Source organism: Megalops cyprinoides, chromosome 5, assembly GCF_013368585.1.
Source record: "Megalops cyprinoides isolate fMegCyp1 chromosome 5, fMegCyp1.pri, whole genome shotgun sequence".
Classification (NCBI taxonomy): Eukaryota; Metazoa; Chordata; class Actinopteri; order Elopiformes; family Megalopidae; genus Megalops; species Megalops cyprinoides.
Window position 1 is genome coordinate 11,494,473 of NC_050587.1, and position 25,083 is coordinate 11,519,555.

General features: G+C 44.1%; 1 protein-coding gene across 5 annotated transcripts in view; it reads right to left on the reverse strand.

Annotated features, from left to right (window-relative positions):
- Positions 1-25,083, reverse strand: part of arhgap24 (Rho GTPase activating protein 24) — a 104,182-nt gene that overhangs the window by 687 nt on the left and 78,412 nt on the right. For 2 of the 5 annotated variants that reach the window (XM_036528618.1, XM_036528617.1), the window contains exons 4-9: positions 12,045-12,167; positions 5,670-5,877; positions 4,018-4,150; positions 2,254-2,327; positions 1,998-2,119; positions 671-1,757 (exon numbers count right to left, since the gene is read on the reverse strand). In XM_036528618.1, the coding sequence (XP_036384511.1) occupies positions 671-1,757; positions 1,998-2,119; positions 2,254-2,327; positions 4,018-4,150; positions 5,670-5,877; positions 12,045-12,167 (1,747 nt within the window). Of the gene's footprint in view, positions 1-670; positions 1,758-1,997; positions 2,120-2,253; positions 2,328-4,017; positions 4,151-5,669; positions 5,878-12,044; positions 12,168-17,661; positions 17,793-25,083 lie in introns of those variants that run through there. The other 3 variants (XM_036528619.1, XM_036528621.1, XM_036528620.1) reach the window with 3 other exon arrangements.

Consider the following 25,083-nt stretch of genomic DNA (forward strand, 5'->3'; position numbering starts at 1 on the left):
CGAGGAGGGAGGAAGGCAGGCATGGCTGTCAGGGCTGACAGAATCCAATCTGCGGGAGGACTCTCCTGACTCCGGCGGGCCGACACAAACAGTTGCAACCGCACCCACGGCTGGCCACTCCATCCATCACAATGTCTCACTCCACTGCACAATTTCATCAGGCATTCCTCACAGCAAAAATAGATTCTCTCTGTCTTCATACACTTTGTAGCGGTTTTGCAATTCACATTCAGATTTTTAGAGAAAAAAACTAAAGCATACACATTTCATACTAATTTAAATAGCTGCGGACAGCTTTTGGGTCTTTCACTTTGACTCTTATTGGAAGATTTTCACAACTGAAAACCAACTGCAAGTATTGTAAGTACTGCAAGTGTTCCAGCCATAGATTTAATGCTTCTGACAGAAAATTCTACACAGAAGAATTAATTCTATGATTGTTACCACCAAGTCAACACCAAGAAAGAAATAAGTTATATAACAAGTCTTGACTTCCTGAAATAACACACAAATCAAACTTTAAATAAATAAAATTCTCTCTGATATATGACAATTATACTTAACTATAGTATTTTGCTGGATGTCACAAAGCTTGTACATGAAGTGACTAGTGCTTGTTTATATGAAGTGAAGGTGTGAGCTAAAAACGGAAGCGGTCAGGATGCCTCACCTCTTTATCCTGGCCTCGTACTCCGCCTTCTGCTTCAGCATCTCCTGCTTCAGGCTGGCCACCAGGCTGTGGAGGGCGCTGTGGCTGCTGGTGCCGTTGTTCACTGCGAACGTCTCGCTGTTGTCGCTGCTGCTGGTGCCCCGGCTGCCGCGGCCCCCTCCGTTCCGCCGGTCCAGCTCCCCCTGCTGGCCGGGCTCCTCGTGTGTCGGCGCGTCCAAAACGGGGTCCTCGTAGTTGCCGCCGAAGAAGTCCTGCTCGGGGCAGGTGGTGGTGGAGGAGCGGCAGGACGTGGAGTTGTCCGGCAGCGAGATCTCGCAGGACGAGGTGGACCAGGTGGCGCTGTCCACGCTCTGCTTGTCCTCGCAGCTGCCGCCGCCTACAACGCCCGGGAAGTGATGCTGCTGCACGTTGTCGTAGGTGGAGAGCCGGTTCTGCTGGGCCGCCTGCTCCGCGGCGCAGTCCTTGGGCTTGCTGTCGCGCAGGGTGACGTAGCCGTTGGGCAGCCACGCCCCGTTGCGCCCGCCCAGCGTCCCATTGGCCGCCGCGTCGGTGCTGGAGACGCCCATGCGCACGCCGCCGTTGGGCACGCCACCCGTGCCCATCTTGGTGCCGGGGCCCTTGAGTGAGGCAGCGCGGCGGGCCTGGGCGCCGGCGCTCGGCAGCGTCTGGCTCTTCTCCTGGTGGCCGTCGGCCGGCGAGCTGCTGAAGGAGCCATTGGTGACGATGCCGCTGCCCTTGCTGAAGGCAGGGTTCTTCTTCACGGTGAGCGGCGGGCTCCGGGTCACGTCGAACTTGCTGGCGGTGAGGCCGTTGCGGGGGCTGCCGGAGCGGTGGCCGCTGAGCAGGGTGGGCGAGCCGTTGTCCACCGGCGCCCGGTGGGGCGACTCGGGGGCCTCCCAGGAGCACTGCCGCACGCTCGCTGTGTTGTTGTTCTCCCGGTTCTGGAGCTGGCCTGCCGTCGGCTTCCTCTGGACCTCGTTGTTGTTGTTACACAGCTCCAGTGCTGTCGGGCTGTCCCCGTCTTTGGGGAAGAGCACGTCGTGCCTCCCGATCAGGACCGACATCAGCTGCTGCACCAGCACAGTACCTGCCAAATCCAAACCCCTTTCAGCCTGTGCCATCTGCTCATCGCTCACAGAGACAGCATCACAGCATGCGTGTTAGCAGTCAAGTCAGTGACTGCATAGAAATACCACAGCTCCAATATCAGATTGGTGTAACCTTTGCCTATTCATAAAGAAGGAGGCATTCATAAATCCTCAGACATGAGGGAGTTTTCAGCGAGACAGATAAAAATAGCCGCTTATGCAAAAGGGGCACGGCCTACCTTCCATAATAGCAACGGGATCCTCTATCTTTGGCCTCAGGATATTGGGCCCAAAGACAGTCGCCAGGTTCTGCACGCTCATTTTATTCACACCGGAGTAGGACTGAACTTCATCGAGAAACCTGCGGAACGGAATCGGCACAGTCAGCTCAGGGAAAAACAACTGTCATTGATGGATTTTTTTTTTTATGATTGTGAGAGGTTTCGGTGATTAGAACGTCTCACTCAGTCCCCAGCATTCAGTCAGAAAGCGTACCTGCATATATACTTCAGCAGGTTGTAGTTGACTGGAGGTAGGCTTTCCACTTGTTTTCGCAATTCCTTCATTCCCTTTGAAAAAAGAGAAATCTTTTACAGTGATGCAGCAGCAGTGTGGCATAGCGGTAAGGAGCGGTGCTCGTAACCGAAAGGTTGCCGGTTTGATTCCCTGCTGGGGCCCTGCTGTTGTGTCCTCAGGCAAGGTACTTAACCCACAGCTGCCTTGGTAAATATCCAGCTTTACAAATGGATAAAACAGTGACCTATGAAAGTTTCTCTGAATAAGAATGTCTGGTAAATGACAATAATGTAATGTAATTATTACAAACATTGGTGTATAAATTGTTAATACTGTTCTTGTGAATATGCATGAATCTGCATTAACATCACAGTGGGGTCTTCATTACTTCAGCTAGGGAAATCCCTTACTTCCTTACTATGTACTTGGTACTACTTTACATGTTAGATGTTTTTATTCAATTACCGAGTTTTGGATATGCATTACAAAATCATATTGCAGCTTAATAAGGCAGCGGTAAGACATTATCTGCTTGGTGCACATCATTTTAACAATCTTTAACAAGCTTCATTTTAATAAGATTTTAATCAGCTGAAATCTGTTTAAGCCCTTACTGCAATCAATACTCATCTTCCCAGAAATCATACAGTTATTTAAACTGCTATGACCTCAGAGGGCTCCTTCTGAGTACCATTATTCAAGGTCTGAGATATTCTCTACGGTCCTTTGTTCTGTCTGACATTGCATTGTTCTTTCAGGCAAATCAATTTCAGAGGATATATTGGATACATGGAAAACATCTGAGAAATAAAACCGCCCAGTCTATGGTGTCATTTCTTCAATGCAATCTTTTGCCAATTCGCTAAGATGTGATTGTATTTACTGTCAGCCAGGTGGACGCCACTGCACCCTCCTTTCACTTTTATGAGTCTCTGCCTTTCAGAGTGCTTGTTTGAAGTGATACTGTAGGTATTTGCACTCCAAACCACTCCAAACCCCCCAGTACCCCCAGTCTCCCCTCCTCCGGCAAATAAAATCATCTTTGTGGCTTCAACTCGTAAGATACACAGGGGCGGTTACAGCGAGATGAAAGCAGTTACTGGGGCGGCTTTCGCGATTTTTGCCTTGTGGTGTAAACGAAACCCAATTTTCACGGTTGAAGTGCAGACATGTTCAGAAAGTGACATTGAGAAGAGAACTGGTGACCAGGAGCAGAGTTTGGGAGCTGAGAGCGGGATATCAGCAAGGTGACGCACTGAAAAAAGAGGTAAGCTTAAGAGGAGTGAGAGAAAGTTGAGATAAATGAGGGGTGCCCCTGAAAATGGCATTTTCTTCTTTCTAGTTCACCGAGGGCTCACATCATAGGCTGCGTTACAATCACCTTGAGATGATTTTGTTCCATGTCTGACCTTTTTGTAGAGGACAGAACTGAAAATACGGTAACTGCTCTTCACAGTTAGTCTTTCACACACATCCAACAATTTCCAAAACTCTGCAGTGTACATGTCACTTGTGATTTTGGAGGGCCGCCCTAAGACTTCTCTTTTTATTAAATGGATAGTTCTGGTACTCCTCTCTGATTGGCCAATTCAGTGTTGCATAATCATGTGTGTACAATTACGCTGTACCATAAAACTTTTCACCTTAGCGCTGAACAACACCCTTTGTGTGAGACAATATGCACTACACACCATGGCCTCTCATGCGTTACTGCTTTGACGCTCTGCTTTGTGAAACACTTACAGCTTCTTCGTCCTTGCTGAGGAGTTTAGTGCAGGAGAGGAACTCCTCATACTTGGCGAAGGGGATGACGGGCTCTGGCAGCTCTCTCAGGTAGAGCTTGAGCAGGGAGGCCACCGTGTGCACGTCCGTGTTACTGCGAAAGACCCAGGGGGGAGACACAAGTGAGACAACCATGAGAAATGCATGAGAGGAGTGTGTAGAGCAGATCGGATTGTGTAGCACGTAGGGGGGAAGGAGGTAGGGGGGCGGGAGCCGCAACTGCACACCGTAAATCTTTACCATCAATAAGGAAAGTGCGAGCGGAAACTGAGCTTAAATTACCGCCGGTAAATGCGATCACATGTCGCGGGCACTCACGCGCACATGCACCACCTGTCGCCCGCCTACCGCGCGGGAGCGTGATATACCGCCGGGACCCGACACCCCCAAGCAGACACGATTTACGGCCCTCTGCAGGGGCAGGAGGGCTGGGGGAGGGGCCCCGTCCTATCCTTCATGCATGACCATGCCGTGGCCGACGGTGTCACCGCTCCGCCGCGGCTCTGCCAGGTGGCCCGGGAGCCCAGTCAGCTCCTCTCTGTGACACACGTCGATCACAACACACATTCCCAATTATCACCTCAGTGCACGCCTTGTCAAAGGCTCGTAAAAACGTCCCATTCTACATTCTCCATGCTCACAGTCAAACATTTCTTTTTTATATTTAGCGACAGAACGGTAGTTCTCACCCTAGGTGATACGTGGGTGATTAATGCGTCAATTCATTTGCATTTTCAGCTGGCGAAACACATTAATGTGCAGGAATAAACCTCAAACCGGAGCTCCAGCAGACACTTAAGCGCATTTATGTGAGGGTCTTTCTTCCAGTGCCTGAGATAAATCAATGCTTCCTGCTAAGGTGACTATTTTAGCTCCTTGTGTTGCATAATTATCTGGACTCGGTAGATGAACTTATAAATGTTCTTCCAATTAATCTATTTGATTTTTAATAATACCATGACCCTAAAAAGGGGTGTGCATTTTCAACATTTCATTAAACAAGTGCATAAGCCAACATACTGTTCAGTTCCTTTCACTGCCAGTAAGATGTTGATAACAGGTAACTCCCTCTTTAGGCATGCTGACTCAGGAAAGTGCAGGAGGGGCATGGTATGGCACTGTGCTTTCTCACTAAACCTGTGCTGTCACAGCCAGGTAGCTAACGCACAAGTCTGAGGGAGGGAGCTTTTATAAGCCCACAGATGGCCAATGTGGCCTGCTGGGCCCTCGGCCAGACACATACATCAACACTCCCCAATCCAAGCCAGCCCTGCTCAGCCCTGAATCCTGAGTGACAGCCACATCAGCAGGTGACTGAGGGTCATTTGAGCCGTCCAGCTCACTCAACCGGTGGCAATTCTCCATTTTCAAGGCTTAGGTACACATTCCTCAGCAGTCAGCCCTTCACTCTGGGCGAATGCCTACTGTAACACTCGACTTAGTATATAAGGACTAAAGGACTAAAGGACTTAGTCTGTCCTGACTGGGCTCTGTAATAAATTCTGGCCTGCCTGGATTACAAGACAGGATTTGATTTGGAGGGCAGGTGTGAGATTTCCAGTGAGGGAGGAAAAGAAAAGAAGTTCTGCGGTTGAGGGAGGATGTTACCGTACCAGTCGAAGGCAGGCTTCTCTCCGCAGTCGAAGGCGTCCTGCAGCTCCTTGACCAGGTTGGCCTGCCCGGGCAGCCGAAACAGCCCCTCCTCCCGCAGCCCCCACTGGCGGATGAAGTCCACGCACTGCTCCACCAGCATGGGGGCCAGCTTGTTCCCGAACCGCCGCTCATAGCGTACCGTCTCCTCTAGCTTCTGACCAAAGATACCTGGGACAGGTAAAGAAACACTAGCGTTAGCAATGTGTTTAGCAAACTTGTTAAATTATAAACATTTCTTTCAGAATTCCATGAAACAAGGAATGGAACAATTAATTCATTTAATGATGAAGGAACATGATAATGTCCAAATAATTACATCAGTAATGCTATAGCAAGACATTGATCTTATTTCAGTTTCCAGTGTTCAGTGTTTCCAGTGCCCATTTTCAGATAAAACAAAAACACCCGGTTGGTCCTTATGGTTTCCATTTTGATGCAAAATGTTGTAAGGGAAATACTGATGATGGAAGCAATTGAGATTTATAAAAAGCTAATGCTTACAGATCTTCAGATCAGACAGGAGTGTCCCAATCGCTTTGAATCTACAAAACCACATGAGCAGACTTCTTAAGCTCTCTCCCATTTGGAAAAAAAATTTTACTTAACAAAAAACAGGTGACTCTCACCAGTAAATCCATGTAAAAGTATTGAAGACAATCACAGACTTACACAGATGAGCAAGTCAGCTCATATTGTCAATAAACATTACATCTGTCAGTCATTCCTGTTATTTTTGCCTGTGTTTAACAACCTATTTTCTTTCATCACAAAATATTAAAGGGAAAATCTAAAAGCCCTCAGTCAAAAGCCCTTTCACAGATGATCCAGGAAAGTTCAGCACAGAGTGAAATCATGCGAAAAAGCCATTGAAGAAACTAAAATTTCCTTCAACAGGCATTTGGCAAAGAAAAAAAAAACACCATGGAGCGACATCAAAGGAAACTGAGCAAGGTTAAAAAGACCTGATTTTTAGATTTAATCCAACAGCTACTCTTTTCCCCCTTTCCTGAAATGATTCATTGCACAGTGCTCAAGAATATGTATTCTCACAAAGCTCCTAACAATCGGTTCAAGTAAAGAAAACCTATTAAATCTCCGACTTCCTGTTTCCCCTCTCTGCCCTTTTGTCTGTGTCACTCAGTGAAAAAAGCGTGATTCAAATTCAAGGGATCTCATGTGGCCGGCGTACAAGAGGGGATTAAGCTGGCCTTCCTGGAAGCTTACTTTCCGGCCTCTGCACACAGAACAACCTCATACACACTGTGCTATCAACAGGTTCATAAAAGTGCTCTCTGGCACTGACATACAATGCTTACACGCTCAAATTCTAGTTCTGGTTTTTACTTTATTATTCTTTTTTTTAAACCTTTGACTAGACATAACATAATACATACAACTGACTTAAATCAATATTTACACCACTGTGTGAAAAATGTACACTTCTTACTAGTTTTCAAAGTGAACACTTTTTAAAGTTTTTCACAGGTGGAATGGATTACTGTCAGTGTGAAGCAATTCTGCCTAGGATGATAGATGACCAGCAACAAGAGCCTGTAATCCATCTACAACCTGAATATAAAGCTATCCTACGAGCTGTATTTTGGGTATTATGTAGCAGATTATCATTAAAGACACTGTCATCATCAATCGCATTCAGCTTCTGTTGATACTGGCACAAAATATCACATCAAAACAACCTGAACACTGACAAGCACGATCCTAGATTTGGGGAAGTAACAGCATTCATGTACATAAGGATCACCCATCTCTACTGTATGCATGCGCTTAAAAAAATTACCGTTACATTATGGCATTTTAAACTCACCCCTCTTGAAGCTGACACAGCTTCTAATTTTCCGGTAGATGCTTTTGTTAATAAAACTGTGGTAAGTCAGTGCACCTGAGGTGGTCAATTTGAAATCCCTGTGTTCCAGCATATTGGACAGCGAGGTTCAATAACCAGCATAGTCGATGTCACAGGCGGCCGTGTTGCCAGATAACACATGTAGAGAGATAAGGCGACCTGCTCCCGTAGGATTTAGGCCTGCTGTGTGAATTCCGTTTTCATTACGATCTTGCTCTTATTATTGATTGGTATTCGCAAAAAAAAAAAAAAAAAAAATCAAAGCTCTGGTTATGGTTTTCAAGGGAACTGCTCTCTCAGGCATCCCCTAAACAGGAGCAGCCATTCCCCGTTGACATTTTCAATGTTATTCCCTCCCTGTGATCTACTGACATTTTTTCCATTCTTTTGTCTTCGTCTGTTCCGCAGTGCACTCGCATTCCTTCCTGAGACTGCTGTGGCGTGTAATTACGGAGGTGCTTACGAGTTCCGAAATATTTCCCCCTTCCAAACTTCGGCTTCAGGGTTTGTCTTGCATTTTCACTCTCCGTGGAGGTGCTGCAGAGTATAACTAGCTGGAATTAAGCCAGTCGGCAAATCCTTATCAGCAGGGTTAAGTTCATTACAGTAAAGAACGCCAAACTGTCTAATACTTTTGTCCCAAGGAAGAATTAGTCCAGGTTTCCCATAAAGGCAAGGCAGGACAGATCAGAACCAGATCCTGAGATGAAAGTCTACTTTTGCAGTGTTGATCGAGAGAGATCTGTGTCCTGGTTTTGCATCTTCCCCAACTCTGTGTTTTTCCCTCAACTCTGAGCAGATGCTGCCGCTCAAAATCCCCTTGGCTCGGAGCAGAGAAAGTCTGCTCTGACTTTTAGTCCGCTTTCCGCATCTGTCCAGAGCGGGAGCTTTACAGCAGCCAATTAACAGCCTCCCCCAGCCTGCGCAGGTGCCGCTGGCAGCAGGCCTCTCCGGCATCTCTGGTGTCCAAAGGGTTTTCCAGACAGTTTTCCATGACTGTTGTGCCTCATAAACCGCTACCTACACCGTCCAGCTCCTTGTGTTAAAACGCTCATCAGACCTCAGAGAAAGACCCCCCTTCCCTCTCTCAAGACGGAGCCAGGCTGGGTTGTGTAGCTCACCTTCCTGTGCCTCTTGGTGACCCCTGTGCCACCAGGCTACTCCCACGACAGCACAAACCTCCCCGAGCTCCCCTGCCCCACCCCCCCGCAGTTGTCAAACACTTTAATCCGAGTGGGGAAACAATTAGGGAAAAAAAAGACTTGCTGGATGAGATGGGCCTTCCAGACGCAGGAGCAGACGTGCTTGTGGAAAGTACTCTCTCCTGCAACCTGAGGAGTTCTTTGCCTCCAAGCCTTTTCTGCCCGGTGGGAGGGGCGAGGCAACTCCGTCTAGCCAACGCTCAACAGGAGGACCTGACCTGTTGCATTGTGTAAAGGTTATGGCTGCCCTGCTTCTTTCAGGGACCCCGGCCAAATTTCCAAACCCCTGCGGCGAGAATATCTGATGTAACAACCCCCGAGCTGGACATAACTCCTTTTGCACATTGGAATGATTTGTTAAAGTGTCTCCCGCATAGCCGCGGTGCTCCCTCTTGCCTCTCCTCAGTGAGAGAGCCAAACGCACGCTAGCTCACTGAATTCTTCTCCAGCCGTGTTGTGTGTGCATATGAGCCGGTGTGAGAGACGTTTAAATGCACTGTGGGGACGCCGGCACTAATTTGCCTTGGCGAATGCAACAGTCATGAGCTGCTGAAAACCTCTAAATTGCCAATTTGAGAAATTAAATGGAAAAGTGAACACATTCTGCTCTCGTTATTACTGTCAGAAGCTCAGCACATCAGACAAAACAAATAAACAGCCATGTAAAAGGAAATAAATAGAATCAATTATTCCACAAAGAAACTGGCTGAAGTCACCTTAAAGAAGGAACAAGCAAGGCTATTTCCAGGCATATATGTGTTTCCAGGAAGCACTACAGAAAGGAAGAAAGAACTAAATTATACAGGTACAGGACTGTCAAATGCCACAGAAATATTATAATAAGCAGGCATGAACAGAGAACTGACACATGTGCTTAAGGAGGGCGGCACCTGTGACAACGCTGAAACTCAATACTACTCTTTCTGGTTCTGACATTGTATGCTGTTGGCTCAGTGACCTTTAACCTCAGGGCAGTTCACCCAACCAAGCGAGGGTAATTTGATTAACCAAAGCCTGGGCACACCCCAGCTCTGGAACTCCACTGCCTTGAGACAGTATCCTTGCACCCAAGACCTCCCTGTGAAAGATTTTTTCAGGATTACCCATGAACACATTGGAGAAGAGGACACCCAAAGCTGTTCGGAGCACTTTCCCCACCCCCGTGCACCTGCCCCAAGACTGAACACTGCCAGGAGCCAGGACAGACATGAATTTTTTGAATGAGACTCCATCACATGTTCATAATGTCAAGATGTTCAGAAAATGGGTGTAGACATTTAAGAATGTATATTTCAAAGAGGAAGGAGAAACAATAAGTCATTATTTTTACCATGTCAGGAAAAACATAAATCGGCCACTCAGGATCTCACATGTGGCTCTAAATTTATTTAGTTTTATAATAAATTGCATACCATCTGTCAAAAGTATAGGGCAGTAGAAGGTTTAAGGACTTATTAAAATGTATTAACAACTGATTTATGGGATGTGGGTCTGTTTCGCAATTGCTGCATGAAGCTATGAATTACACTCGGTTTCAGATGTTGCCGTTTTATGGCAACCTCATGAGAAAAATATGTGAACATCGCATGTACCCTCTGCTGACTGATATTTATGTGCGGAACTGGGTAATCCAAATCTCATCACAGATTGCGGCTGAAAAAATTAGGCAGCCTCGGCCCCCTCCATATTTACTGATGATTCACAACACCTACCACACACTACTAGACATAGAGTGTGATTCCCAGTGTGGGACAGTTGCGGTTTTGGGTCCTGTCTGTCTGTAAGAACTCGGTGGGAAATGACAAAAGGCTGAGAAGACTTAACGGTTCAGGCTATACTCTCGCACAGATGCAGAGCTTAATTACTAGAGGTCTTCCCACAGAACACTGTCCATGATTTAATCAGATCCCCAGAGCGCTGACTGTCCTGCGGTTTCTGTCTCTGGCACCCTGATGTGACAATGGGCCGCAGAAACCAGGCTGTGTGTGAGTGGGGGGGGGGGAGAGTGGAGAACGGCACTCTGCCTTTTGAAGAGCAGTCAGCTGCGATGGACATCAAACTCCCTGTGCTGAAAACAAGCGCGGCCCGAGCGATCTATTCACGTCTCATCGACTGCGGCTCCAAGCGAACTGGGACCTCTGCCGTTCCTCTCGTGGGAGGCGGTGAGTGGGGCAGCCATGATCGATAACCCTGCGGGTGTCTGCGGAACGGTCGAAACGCGCCACCGTCCCCGGGTCGGATACCAGAGCCGCAACGCGCGGGGATCAAAAACCGAACGAAACTGCAGGAACTGATCCTCGATCAAAGTGGAGACACCCTACCGTGGCGAACGCCTGTGTGCTGTAAACTGCAATCTCGACAGTATTTACAGATGAATATCATTAGCTTCTCTTTTTGCACATCTGCAAGTGAAATGAATTTATCATGGTTTGAGGAAACAGGAGAGGCGTGAGCTGCATGGGTAAAAGGAGAACCAATTAAACAAAACTAAAACACAGTTGTTACACATTAAAGAAAATACCACATAATGACATGAACACGTTTAGAATATACACTTATATTCCACAGGCTGTGGACTGATGGCTTTAGTACATTCTTCGACGTAAACAGGAAAAAGACCCTCAATTAACTTGAAAGCTCTGTAATGAGTGTCTGGGTTTTAAGGGGGGGGGGTGCAGTGGTCTCTCATGACTGACATCTGCTAGAGTGGTATGTTACCATCGGGTTTTGCTCCATTTTTGCCAGTAACTTTCAGGGGTGGAACTGCAGGGTCAATCTCGCCTTGCCAAATATTGTGCCTTGCAACATTTCAAATGTTCAAAATGTTTTTTTTTTTGTTGATTTACTCTTCCTTGTGAAGGCATGTAGATATTTATGTTCTTACTTTTTTTGAAAAAAAGTTTGGTGGACAGATTCAGCTTCAGAAATGTTCAATCAACTTCAGCCATCGCCTCTGGGACTTCTTCACATTCTTTCTTTCCCCCTGTACTCCTTTCTCTTGTTTCCCACTTGTTCCACATCTTGTATTGCACTGCAAAGTGAATTCCCTCCCCAAGTTGATAGTCGGGTAATTATCTTTCTCAAGGAACCAGGAGCATTAGAGCTGTGCTCTCGTTCTGGCCTTAAATCAACAGCAAACACAGCTGTTCTAGCCTTAAATCAACAGCAAATATTCTGGATGGGACTGATCCACATTCAGTCAAGAGTGAGTGAATTAGGATATGCTGTGACAGGACAGAAAAATGAATTCATGTCATCAGTGTACTAACCTCCACCAAAGGGCGCCCATATGACTCTTCGAATGGTCTTCACCCAATCCTCCATGTCATTCTGGGTGCTGGCCATAAGAAGGTATGTCTCATGATTGGCTGTCATTCGCTCCCGATCTCCCCCTGTGGAAAGGACAGAGGGACCATGAGTCAACATTTCAAGCAACTTTAAGCCATCTCACACACTGGCGTGACCCATAAGTCAATCGATGTGCACACATTTGTGTGTGTGTCCTGCAATAAGACACAAATAGTGTATGATTTCTCACTGTGAGGAGTAGGCAAGCCATCTCTGCCCGCTCTATCTTTAGCCTTTGTTTAAATCACAACTTTGATCCACTACTTGATTGTAAATGAATCTAAACTTCAACTTCAATCGAGGATAGTTTTCATCATAAAAACTGCTAAAATGTTTTTAAAAACTGACTAATAAAATTGGACCTTCCTGCTGCCAATGGATTTGTACTCTGCGACTACAGTCTGGGTTAAAGTTTTCATTTAAACTTGCCCAAAGTCGATCAAGGTGAAGACTGCATGCGAAGGAGATTCAGAGGATATCCAGCTTTTCAATTCAAATGAAGCAGATTTAGTTTCTCAGCTATGTGTATCCCCCAGTATTCCCTTTTCTTACCGGGATTACAATGTTATAAAAATTGACTGCGATGAAAGCTTAAGGTGCTGGGGCCCTTATCTGCTCTGTGAGGCAGGCTGAAGTGCTAAGACTGCCTGGGTATCCTGAATAATGCTGGGCAAATCCAAAGGGAACGATTCCTTGCTGATTGTGAGGGGTACCAGGGAGCGTGCTGACATCACCACAACACTGAATTCAAATCCCAGGAGGACGCATGCCTTTAGCATCTGACCTGAACTGCTCCAGTAAAGTCCCATCTCTCTCTGTAGTCTGTAAATGGCACTCAGCATAATGGTACCTGCTCAGCAAATAATTCATGTTAAATATAGATTAAATATAAACTGCTCGGACTGGATCTTTGAGGAATGTGGAGATGTAACAGTTAAATAGGGAAAAGATTAGGCATGTAGATTAAATTATTCAAGGGGAAAATGTAATGCACTCTCGCTTTCTGCTGCATCTCCAGGGAGAGTGTTCTCTTCTCTCCATTGATTTTGTCTGGAACGAGATAACCATGTCAGCTAAAAATTTATACATTTATAGCCTTGTATGATACAAAACAGATTAATTAAATTCAGCTGGTGCAAGAGTACAAACGATGCACTTCCCCTATTGTGGTGGCTTCTTTTAATGAGCATAAATAACCCGTCTTTCGCAATGTTCTGAACGTGATAAGCCTGCAGCTACTTTTAAAAGTTTCATTCGCTCTGTGTAATACAGCATCTGAGTAAGGATGAGGGGACTCTGCAGAGATGATTCATATTTGCAATGCAGTTCTTCCAGATGCAGAAAGGCTACAGTTAGATGGACCAAATCAAATACAACCCCCTTCAAAGGGCAGCAAAGAAAACCAACTGACACCCTACTTTAGACTTATCTTTTAATGTGCTTCTTTTAGCCTATATATAACTGGAGCTTTAAATACATTTTGGGTTTTCCAGGTAAAAAAAAAAAGTGGGTTTGAATTAGTGTTTGAAAATGAGCCACCATGAAAATCTTCAGCTGGACCTGCTGAGCATACACCAGCTCAATGGCTCCAAGTCGAAGCTGAACCATAAATGGTATGTTCAGCGAAAGACTTCCCCTGGGTTTTATTTCCTCCTAGAATTACCATGAGTCACTGTTAGGTTGGCTGTCACTGAACCTCCAGGCTGACGTGAGTGGGCCGTCTGAGCTTAACATCAGGGCTGATGTGAATATGGACTGGAGTAGTGTTTATAAACCATCTGCTGTGGGATTGTCCCATCCTGGTCACCCACAGAGATCTATGAGCCTGCCACATCCGGCGAGAAGATGGGAGAAAAAAAAAGAAACAACAAATTGCACATCTAGATGCATGCCTTTCCTCCAGCTTTCAAAGCCAAATTTATTCTAAATATCACCAGAGTGCCAGCAAAGACATATGGGTCCGCGTGTCTTCTGGGCCTGCATTCCACAAAACTGAGCCCTGTGAAAATGTTTGCAGTTGGTGTGTCGTCAGAGAGGCAGGGACTGTAAGACTGAAATAACAGAGCAGCTTGCAAAGCATATTTCAGAAAGGGAGGGGGGGGGGATAACTTACAAGAAAAAAAATCTGTAAATTAAACTTTTGGAGGAGCAGATGTTTGTCTCTTGATATCAAACCAGTGACTATTCTTGAAACCGACATAGTGAATAGATAAAAATGACGAGCAAATAGAATAGTTTGAAATGAAATGTTTATATGTGTAGCTAGTTCAAATAATGAATTTTGTACTCTGAAGTTACAGCGTGCACAGAACTTACAAAATAAAATTACACTGCTGGCTGTTGTCAAGGGACCAGGGTGCAATCAAACAAACAAATAAGAAAAACTCAAGCAGCAATGGTATGCTGTCCATGCAATTCCGGATAAACAACACACACGCAAAACGCAAGCAAAATCAGCAAACTTCTGCATAACATGTTAATACAATGGGTAACCTTTTGACTGAGGAGTGAGAGACATTCTGTGAGTGAATTCAACCATCTGATGCAAAAAAAACCTCCCTATCTGAGTCATATATCAACAAAGCAGCTCCATAACAACCACTGGCTCCTCTCCTGAAACTGACCTTGCACTCCAACCTTCAGGAATTATTAGACTGCAGTTACAGATGTGCAGGTCTGATGCTTTTAAATATCAGTAGCTATGTACAGTATTGAATATAGTATACATCTGAAAATATTTACATTCATAATGTACTCAAATGTTTTAATGAAACATATCAAACAAGATTAGCCTTTGCAGTCTACCAGGTAAGTGGTGGCCAAATCCTTGGATCCTTGTAAACTCTCTCCTGTCAAACGCTTGCAGGTGTTTTTATTTTTAATACCATACCTTTTTCTTGTCAAAAGGAATGTCACTTAAACACGATGAGTCGAGAACTGCTGTCAACAGATGCTCATTAGGCTCTCTTTCATTAGCCTGGCTGTCTGAGGGGGTGGTGGTTTGTGGGGTGGGGGGTGGGGGCGGGGGTTCCTTGGCGACAGGGTCTTTGATACGCTGGAGGGCCGCTGAGCCGGCTCAGAAGTCTAGACGGTATTTTGACTGTGCGGTCCCCGGATCACAGCCGCGCGTCTTCGGCCCATAACAAACACCGTGATTGCAAGCCTCAATGCTGCTGAGTCAAAGACAACAACTGGTTTTCCTGTTTAACACAATATTTCTATTTATACTCTCAGGTTCAGGCATTGTGTTTTACAAGCAAACAACAGGATACAGGGCGGGCTGACTCGGATGGTGCAACACCTGGTTACCCATGCCCCAACGAAAGGTATTGTTTTATGTTCAGGAACAATTACTCCCACTAGTACAAAAATACAATATATTCGGGTTCAGTGCTGCTTTTCCCCCCAGGTGAAAGCTCCACTGTTTTTACTTATTCTTAATATGAAAATAATATATTTAATATAACCTGCATAACACAAATTACACACCAGCACAACATTACTAAAACAATTTTACCATAATTACTTCAAGGAGTCAAAAGTATGACAAAATTACAGTATCTTTTGGATTTCACCATTGCTAAGTGACTTAACAACAAGACTGACAGATTAAAACCGCACGGCTATCACAGTCCTGTTCTTTCTACCTGTACCTGCCTGAGCCTTCTGTGGGTATCTTTCGCTGGGCCTAAAGTCTGTCCCCTCTGCCCTTGATATCAGCAGGCGAGCTGGTGCCCTCACAGGGACATCCATCTTCCCCCAGAATCATTAGCCCTCTTTGATAACACCATGATTGGCCGCTGCTCCCAGAGTCCCATTGACTACCTTTCAAACGGCAGCACATAAATTACAGTCTTCATGGACTCCCATGATTGATAATTTTGCCAATTGAGAGGCTGGAGCAGGTAACAAGTGCCGTCCTTATTAGGCCAATTGAAGTATCTCCTCAGTGGCTGAGGGTTTTGCTGCACCTCCTGTATGAAAACACTAGTAACAACAATAGACGTCAGGCCGTTTCTGTGGGCTGAAGCCGTTTGCCACAATTTGCATGTGTGAAGGATGTCAAGAACGTTGCTAATGGCTCAACAAGTAATGGCTTACATTTTACTGTGGGGCGGTTTTTAAATGCACATCTGATTTACTTGTGAACTTTACTCATATTTCGTCTGGCAAAATCTCAAGGCATCTTTGTTGTGTACTGTTTAGCAAACATGGCTTTGTACAGACTTTCTTATGAAATAAGTTGTAACATGGAAATTTTTACTGTAATGATAGGAATGATTGAAGGAAATAAAATCTACCAGGGAACATACATTTATGTATGATTTTTCTGGGTAACATTGTTTTTTCGGTCCTGTACTCATAGCTGTTAAAAAGCACAACCTTAAGTTAGTGAAGTGAACCAACATCATGTATCTATTTGTTTGTCTCAGAAAAACAACAAGTATAGGCCTTTGCTTAAAATGGAAAACAGTTCTACAATGGAACAATAAGACAAATGCTTAATTCTGCACTTCATGACTTTGAAGCTCACGCTAATATGCAATACTACCATTACTGCACTCTTATGAGATAATTGCTCTAGTAATTTGAACAGTAAGTTCCCCCTGTAAGTTTCCATGATCCTGCCATTGTGCCTTTGATTCTGTTTCAGAAGCCATTCTACAGTATCACCATCAAAAACAGGAAAAATACTGTTTAAAAGAGCATTCTAGAAACATTCAGATGATACAGCACTCACTACCATTGTTCACTGCAAGTAGAGCTTCATCTGCATGAGTCTGTTTACAAACATGATGCATTCGTTGCATCTTGTGAAAAGGAGGCTCCTTCTGACACACATCTGGGCATGTTACTGTTATTCCTTATAATGTGATAAGAATCCATTAACAGATGTGCATTGATTCAGTTGTAATTCAATTCTGATTAAACTGAGTCAATCAATTTGTCTTAACACAGACTCTAGCGTCCTGTATCAAGAACAGCAAATGAAAACTATGCATTGCATAAGATCTTGTTTATATAAACATTAATACATAAGCTTATTGAGACCTACGTCAGCACTGTCAGCAAATTCCGTTTTGTTTCTCTAGCATCTCATACAACAAAATTACTGGTCCGTCACAAATTATGACACAACAACTTGCATGCGCGCAAACCATTGTTTTTGTTCATTGTTTTGATCTGCAGCTAACACCTCTATCTAATCCTGTATTTGAACTGAGTTTCAAGAAACACCATATTTGAATATCTTATGAAAATCGTCTGCAATTCTTAAAATCCAAGTGCGCTATCTCCATTATGAAAATTCAACAAAACGCATATCACTGTAAGAAGAGTACCACGATTAAACACGTTAACCGAACGAATCTTTAACAGACCGGGACGTCTCTAAGCTCTGACATCATATACAGTGCAACGTTTGTACGACATACTCTGAACACCTGGACGAAACACCTTTCCGAAATTCTGAGTACAATCAGTGCATATGCTACCTATTCAGTGACTTTTTTTTGCCAGCAAAATAAACACACTCACAGAAAAAACACAGCTTCCGAGTGCGCTGTACCTACTGACCCTTCTGCACGCAGTCCAGATGCAGTCACATGAGGCAGGTTACCAGCCGAAAAAAAGCACAAGAAGTCCGTCTACCACGGGTTTGCGCTCACTCGGATACATCCAACACTAAACGCTTTCGGTCGGCTCAGCCAGCCTTGCGCACCGGCTGCTAGACAATGGGATTAAGCGTTCCGGCCCCTCCCCTCCCGCGCCGAGCCCTTTGAGAGCAGGGAAGAGAGAGAATTTTGGAAGTGTCGCACCGTGAAGCGCAAACCGACAGCGGCCGTTTGGCGCGACTGCCCCATGCGCTCCCCGCGAAGCTGAACACCGCAGGTAACAATTAACAATTAGCTTGTGCGCATGCTACATGTTGGCTGCATTTGGAGATAAATTTCTTAGTCTGAGTGTCAGCACTGCGCTGAGCTTTATGTAAATATTTGACCCGCCATGAGCTTGTTAATTGAGGTGTCTGATTAAGGGCATGATTTGGAAGCTAGAGCAAAGTAATTGCCTGATGTGACTCTATCAGGGCACCAACCAAATGTAACACTCCTCACAGTTACTATCCTTAAAAATTCGTGTTTCATCATAGGCACGTGGCAGACAGGTAATTAAACATTCTCCCTTTTGTCTTTGTTTCTGTTTTAACAGAACATGGACAATGATTTGTGACATAATCGCTTGGCATTTTGTCATTTTCTCAACTGGAACGTTTGCAGTACGTGAGCCGTTCTCTGGCTTCCCTAAAAGCACATCCCCAGATTTATGAAAACTGAGGGGAGAGGTCCAGTTCGGAAAACATAACGGCGTCAGACTGGCTGTGGTATCCCTGGTCATGAAGTGATCTATTGTTGCAGGGCAGCTGATCCTGACCTGGATTACTCACGCAGTGACCCTCAATGAATCACAGCAGTGTTGGGCTTCCCTGACGTCCATTCATCCGCAGCTGTCTGGTCCACGAGAGATTCCTAACGCTCGCTTTCCCCAGGATGTCCTGAACGACTGAATTTTCTGGCAGCTCACGTTGACTCTTCACGAAGGCAGACAATGGAGTCGGATATTGTTTTTTTTTTTTAGTGTGCTGTGTCCTGCCTTGACATTTGTAATATCGCTCAGGTGCTGCACATATCTGTGGGCCGACACGGAGGGCGCGGGGCGAGCCGATGGAAGTGTCTGACTCACAGGCTCGCACCTCATTACATTATGAAGGCGATATTGAAGACAGTTCTGTGAGCAATAACAGAAACTTCAATTTGTCACAGTAGATTTACACTGAGTAATTGTTTCTAGTTAACTAGATACAAATCGACATTGCAGCCTGACTCATCCTATCTACAAAGCAATATAAAAGCTTTAACAAACTGGCTGTGCAAGAAGAGCTTGTGCTTTCCATTGCTGACTGATTGTCAGTCAAACATGCTTCGGATGAGACTCCTTTGTGTTACTGAAATCAATTTGCCTATAGCACACTCAGACGGAGAGTGCATTTGGACTGCGTCTCCTCACAAACTTGCCATGACACAAAATTAGAGGAACCATCAAGCTAATCCTGATGATTATTTTTTAGTTTTCAGTATAATTGCTGGTAATCCAAACAGTGTTCATTGGTCAGTAGTAATCACAAAAGAAGAGCACAACTGTTTCACTGCCAGGGTCCTCAGGTGATTTGGTTAAAAGCCCTCCTTGCCCTAACAGTTCTGGGCTGAGCCTTGCAGAATGATTACAGTAATCCATGAATGGTACTTTTTTATAGCACACATGCACTGTACATCATTATAAGAAATTTCCAGACAAATGTGCCTCTTAAGAAACTAAACTCCACCCATACCCAGGCTACAATACTCCAGGATCCTCTTCTGAAGTCCAGATAACCACGGGCAGAGTAAACGACAGTAAACGAGCTAAGCCCTTCAGAGGACGCAGAGGCAACCCCTTCAGGCACTCTGACGTGATTACCGATTAAAGTCTCAGTTGAGCAGATCCACTGAATGCCCCATTGCTGGTGCTTGAGAATATTCAGTGAGAGGCAAAGGGCATCTGGAGCGACATAGCTTACATCTGTACATATTAGCAGTTTATATAGCTTACATCTGTACATATTAGCAGTTTATATAGCTTACATCTGTACATATTAGCAGTTTATACAGCTGGACGGTCACTGAAGTAATTCAGGTTAAGCACCCAGCTCGAAGGCAGTGTACCACCGATCAGCTAAAGGGAGAACCTTTTTATAAGGCCAGCTGCTAAACCACTATACCACGTGGCTACTGTTTCATTGTAGAAAAAAGGTAATGTGGCATTTATGATTGATGTAGTTAGAGAAAAAACCTGAGGGACAGGTCAATGAAAGCATAATGATGGTTTGAGGAAGACAGGCCACATCAGATGGTTCGTCAAGTTTGCTAATGAACAGAGCTGGTTTCCTGGTCGAATTGTTAGTGAGAATTTCCTAATGCCGTATGGGATTTCATGGCTCTGTTTAGAATTCATTTGTAATGTCAAAAGCAATGCAGTGTAACTGGCTGTTTGTTGCTGACTATGTACAAAAGGGTAAGGTTTCATTTGAACATTTGATTTAAACCAAATTTGAAAATACAATTAGATAGCCAGCTGGGAAATGATTCTTTTCAGGGGAGCAGTGATATTTTTCATTTATCTCGATGGCATGTGTTGAGACCAATGAATCATTTTGGAAGAGTAGCTGCATGCGGCTGTAAGGACAGACAGAAAGAAGGAAAGAGAGAAAGGTGAGGAAGAACAGAAAATGCACTTACATCCACAAACTGTGTAGCACTGCCTGAGAGGGTGGAATTTGTAGCATAGCAGAATGCATGGCCAAAAAAAAAAAAATTCCTAAATAAATAAATAAGCAAATTAAATGAAATAGCACATCATCTGGAAATGCATACCTACGCTAAGAGATGTGTGTTTTTACTGGAACTGCACAATTTAATTTATAACTTTCTGAAGATTAGCAGTGTGCAAATTTTAGAAACATAGGATAACAGGAAATCCCTCTCGTGTTATTGTGCTGGAAATTTGAGGGTAATAGTCTGAGGAGGGCAGAGTTGAGTTGGCTATCACAGTTAACCTAACTTAAAGCCTAATTGGTACCTCTGGGACCAAGCTGCAACTGAGGTCCATGAGCAGAACTTCTGGAACCTGTCAGAGCTTTGGACTGATGTGAACACTGCGTGGGACGTACTGTTGGACCACAGTAATGCCTCTAGACCTTGTTCAACAGCCTGCTAAGAAGATTTTAAGCTGCCATTAAAGCTAGAAGGGGATATCGGGATACTGGGATCTGTACACTAGCAATATATATTAGCAGAGGAGTCAGCTGGCTAGCTGCTTTCAGGTAAAGTCATTTCCATTTAGGTAAATGGTATATGATGCAAGGCTGTTCATGCATGAAACCCATCCGTCCATGAAACCTATACATCCTCAAACCCATCAATGAGAGATTTGTCTTTACACTTACAGGAATCTCTTACAAATGTAGCACAGATATGTCATGCATTACCTGTAGGGGAGGTTTGGGAAATGGTTGTTGAACTCTGATGCACAACTTTTCTGTCTCTTTACAGTAAGTTTGCAGAGATTAGCATAGCGAAGTCTCCAAATTACAATTCAGACTGGGATAAAAACTGTAAAAGTGGCATGGAGGTATTAAACTAATGATTTATCACAAGCATGATAATATGTATGTTAATACTTATAAGTTATCACATGATCTAGCAATAATCTCTCAGGCAGGTTATTGATTTTGATTGCTAGCGTAACTGCTTAATGAGTGTTGGACCTTGACTTCCACCATTGGACAGCCTGGAATCACTACTCTGCCTGTGTTAGAGACCTCTCTGATCTCACAATGCAAACCTTCTTTATCACATAGCCCACAAAGAGTATTACAGTTGACACAAGTGTATCACCTTGAGGTTGAATGTTTACACTGACTAACCATTTATACCCTGCGTGTAATCATCTTGAGACCTGTGTATTATGAAGATTAAATGAAGATTAAAAAAAGCTATAGGAAACATTTACATAAACATTTACACAGGAGAAATAACAGGAATGTCTCCCTGGTGATGAATGCTGTATAGGTCTGACAGAGACAGGTTTCCAGAATTGATGGAGTGCCCCCAAGCAGCAACAAGCATTCTAAACCATATTAATAATGCAGTGGGTGGAGGACCACTTAGTTACAGTAACAGCATGTGCAGAAGGCAGTGACTACCTCCACTGACAGCCAAAGTGACTGACTGATGTTATGAATGATGGCAAAAAGCGTATGATAAATGTTGAAGCAGTCCAGCAACCATGGCATAATCTGTCAAATAACTCTGCGACTGAGATGCTCATTTTTTTGAGGACATTTTGCAATAACTAAATGAACTCTTTTTACAGCACATTCTAGGACTCCCTCATCAATGTTCCACTGTGAATTAATGGCTTGATGCACTATACCGCAAGGCGCTCCATTTGTGAGACTCACTGTGTTAGTGGCACCCACAGTGAGGTACTCTGTACAGCTCTTACCTTTCAGCAGCTAATGCAAAGTGAGTGCTCTGTCTCCACTGAGACCCCAGAACCTCTAAGAAGCATTTGGTGACATCACCTGTAGTGGCGTAAACACGCAGGGACTGGCTACCGATCCCACAGTGACAGCTGTAATCCTCCAAATGACTGCGGCAATCAGTTCACGCAGGGAAGTTCCCTCTCCTGTGTCTTCCCATCAGCGCCTGTAGCTGCTTTGCGGCACCAAGCTGAGAAATGGGACCTGCTTTTATGGCTGCTGGGCACCATAGAGCCTTCGTCATATAATCCATTCATGATATTCAATATTTGCGTCTGAGAGTTATGGTCTTGGAAAACCCATACATACATTTTCATTAATAACTTGTAACTGGACTGAGATCAAAAACATCTGCATTGTATGTACATGTAGAGATCTTGTGCAAGCTTATTCTTCCTTTAGCTGATATGGTAATGTTAACTGAAAAAAAGCTTGAAGATACATTTGTTTGCACTTGGAGCATCATGGTAACCCAGCAAGCAAGACAGTATTGCTTGTTGTTGTCTCAGAACCCTGGGCTACAACTCTGGAACAACTTTTTTTTGCTGTTATACAGTAATTTATTCTCCAAGGTAGTCGCATTACTTAAAAATGAATGAGAAACATGAAATCAGAAAAGTGGTGCATAGTCTGTGCTGCCTGCAAGTTCATCCCCTTGGCCCTGCTAAGCTCTGAAGAGCTTTTCCTTCCCCCTCGCAGTGTCAAGCACACTCGACATGGCCGACCGCATTCTTCTGTGTCATCTTTAATAGGCTTCCTGCTCTCTGGGTTCAGCGCAGTTTCCCCTGCCGGCCCACCCAGAGCCACTGAAATATTACGGTGGTGATCCTAGCGATCAAATGTCAGGCCGCAAACAACCCTTTGAGGTGAGGACTGGCTTTGGATTGTGAGGTTGCTGCCTTCTTCTCTTTGGTTGATCAATTGATTAGATCAGAGTTCAAGCATTCTGCTGTCTTTAGTAGCTGGTCCATCACAAACTGTATCTATAGTTACAATCCAATGAATGATGTCCCCGCGGGTATAGTCAGGGATCAGGGCTAAAATGTAACTAATTCCAGTTAGAAGACAACAGACAGCTGCAGTCTAATTGTCTGCAAACACAGCATCCGGACTTGGTTCTGTTTTGTGTGGATATTGCTAACTTAATTGAGCAACCTTTACTTTGCTGGCATAGATAAAATGGTTGTTTCTTTCATTTTCTGTCTTGGACAGGCTGTCAAGGCAACTGCAACAGATTAAATTGGCCCAGTCTGGTATTGCAGCAGACAGCTTGTATATTATAAAAAGACAGTCAGAAGATTAAAAGACATTCTGAAAATTTTTTTATGCCATTTGATATTTTATTAAATAAGGTCCTTTTGCTTGTATTTCAAGATGTGATTATATTACTTTTGCAGTTCAAAAGTGAAAAATATAAAAAGCCCAAACTGCCTTTCATCATCAACCCAGTAATTCAATAGCTAACTAACAGCTTCCGATTCAACACCCACAAGTTAATTTATGGCTCGATGCACAATTTTTGAAACACTGTTTTGACTTCAGGACCTAGAGAAAGAGCATGTGTGAGTTTCTATAGATCTTTGTCTTTAATAACCAGTAATTACTTGACTTTGAATGTCAAAGAAGTGCACAGCACACATTTCATATGAAGCAAGAGGCACTGTTGGCAACAGAACCATTTCTGTCCCAAACTGATTAATCGGGTCAAGACACAACAGCTGCCTGAAATGTAAAGCAAAACATCTCGCCAACTTTGATCCCAGTGCACAGCAAGTACAGAGGAAGTAACTCGTTACTTGCAGGAAACCAGACAATTCAGACATTACTCTGCATTCTTTGTTTAAATGAGCAAAAAACAAGTCCAACTTCCTTGCAAGTCTTGAATATACCATTGGGATCTGACCGTCCACCTTAACACACATACACACACACTTGCACTTGCACACACACACTCACGCACGCATACTATAGATATGTTTTATATTTACATGTTACCAGTAATAGTTGCAGAGTACTAAAATAAATTCACCTTCTACATGGATGGGTAGCTTCCTGTGCATTTATCATTATCACGTCTGATACTCATCAGGCACAACAGTACACAGGGACATGGCCCAAAAAGAACAGTGACACACATCGCGACTGAGGAGCAAACGATCCGAGAAGCTAGTAATTATGTCTAAGTGGATATATATCCTGCTCACCCTGCAGTGGAGAGGTCTCTGCATGCAGGGACAAGCTGGGATTCAATAATATTGTGTCTAATGACAGTCTGGGAATTTCTCAGAAGTGGGTCCTCATAAATACCTGTTCCAAGTACTGGGAAACAAATGCTGAGGAGATCAATAGGTTGTATACCAAGGTAAACTGCAAAATGCCTTACAACAAATGTGGGTTGAGAATACAACTTTAACACCATGTTTAATCATCTAGCAATTTTTTTTACTTAAACAGATGATGGAAAACATCACATTATATCGCTACACATATTCCTTTTGCATCTTTATACTTATTCAGCTGAGTTTGTTCAGCTGAGTTTGTTCTGGGTCCTCTTTAAAATAGCACACATGATTCATTTCAGGTTATTTTTTTGAATGGTAGACCATGAATATGTCCTATCATGTTTCTTTTTTGATACAATCAGTGCAAATTCACACTTAAATTACTACTGTATTTTGTTCATTTCGATTGAAAATGAGTTTACTAACACAATGCTTGAAACACTGTGACATCTCAGCAAACAAAGGTTTATCAACTGATAAGTAATACCTGATGTTACAAGGTCCTGCTCACCCCATACAATAGGAATATAATATTCAACT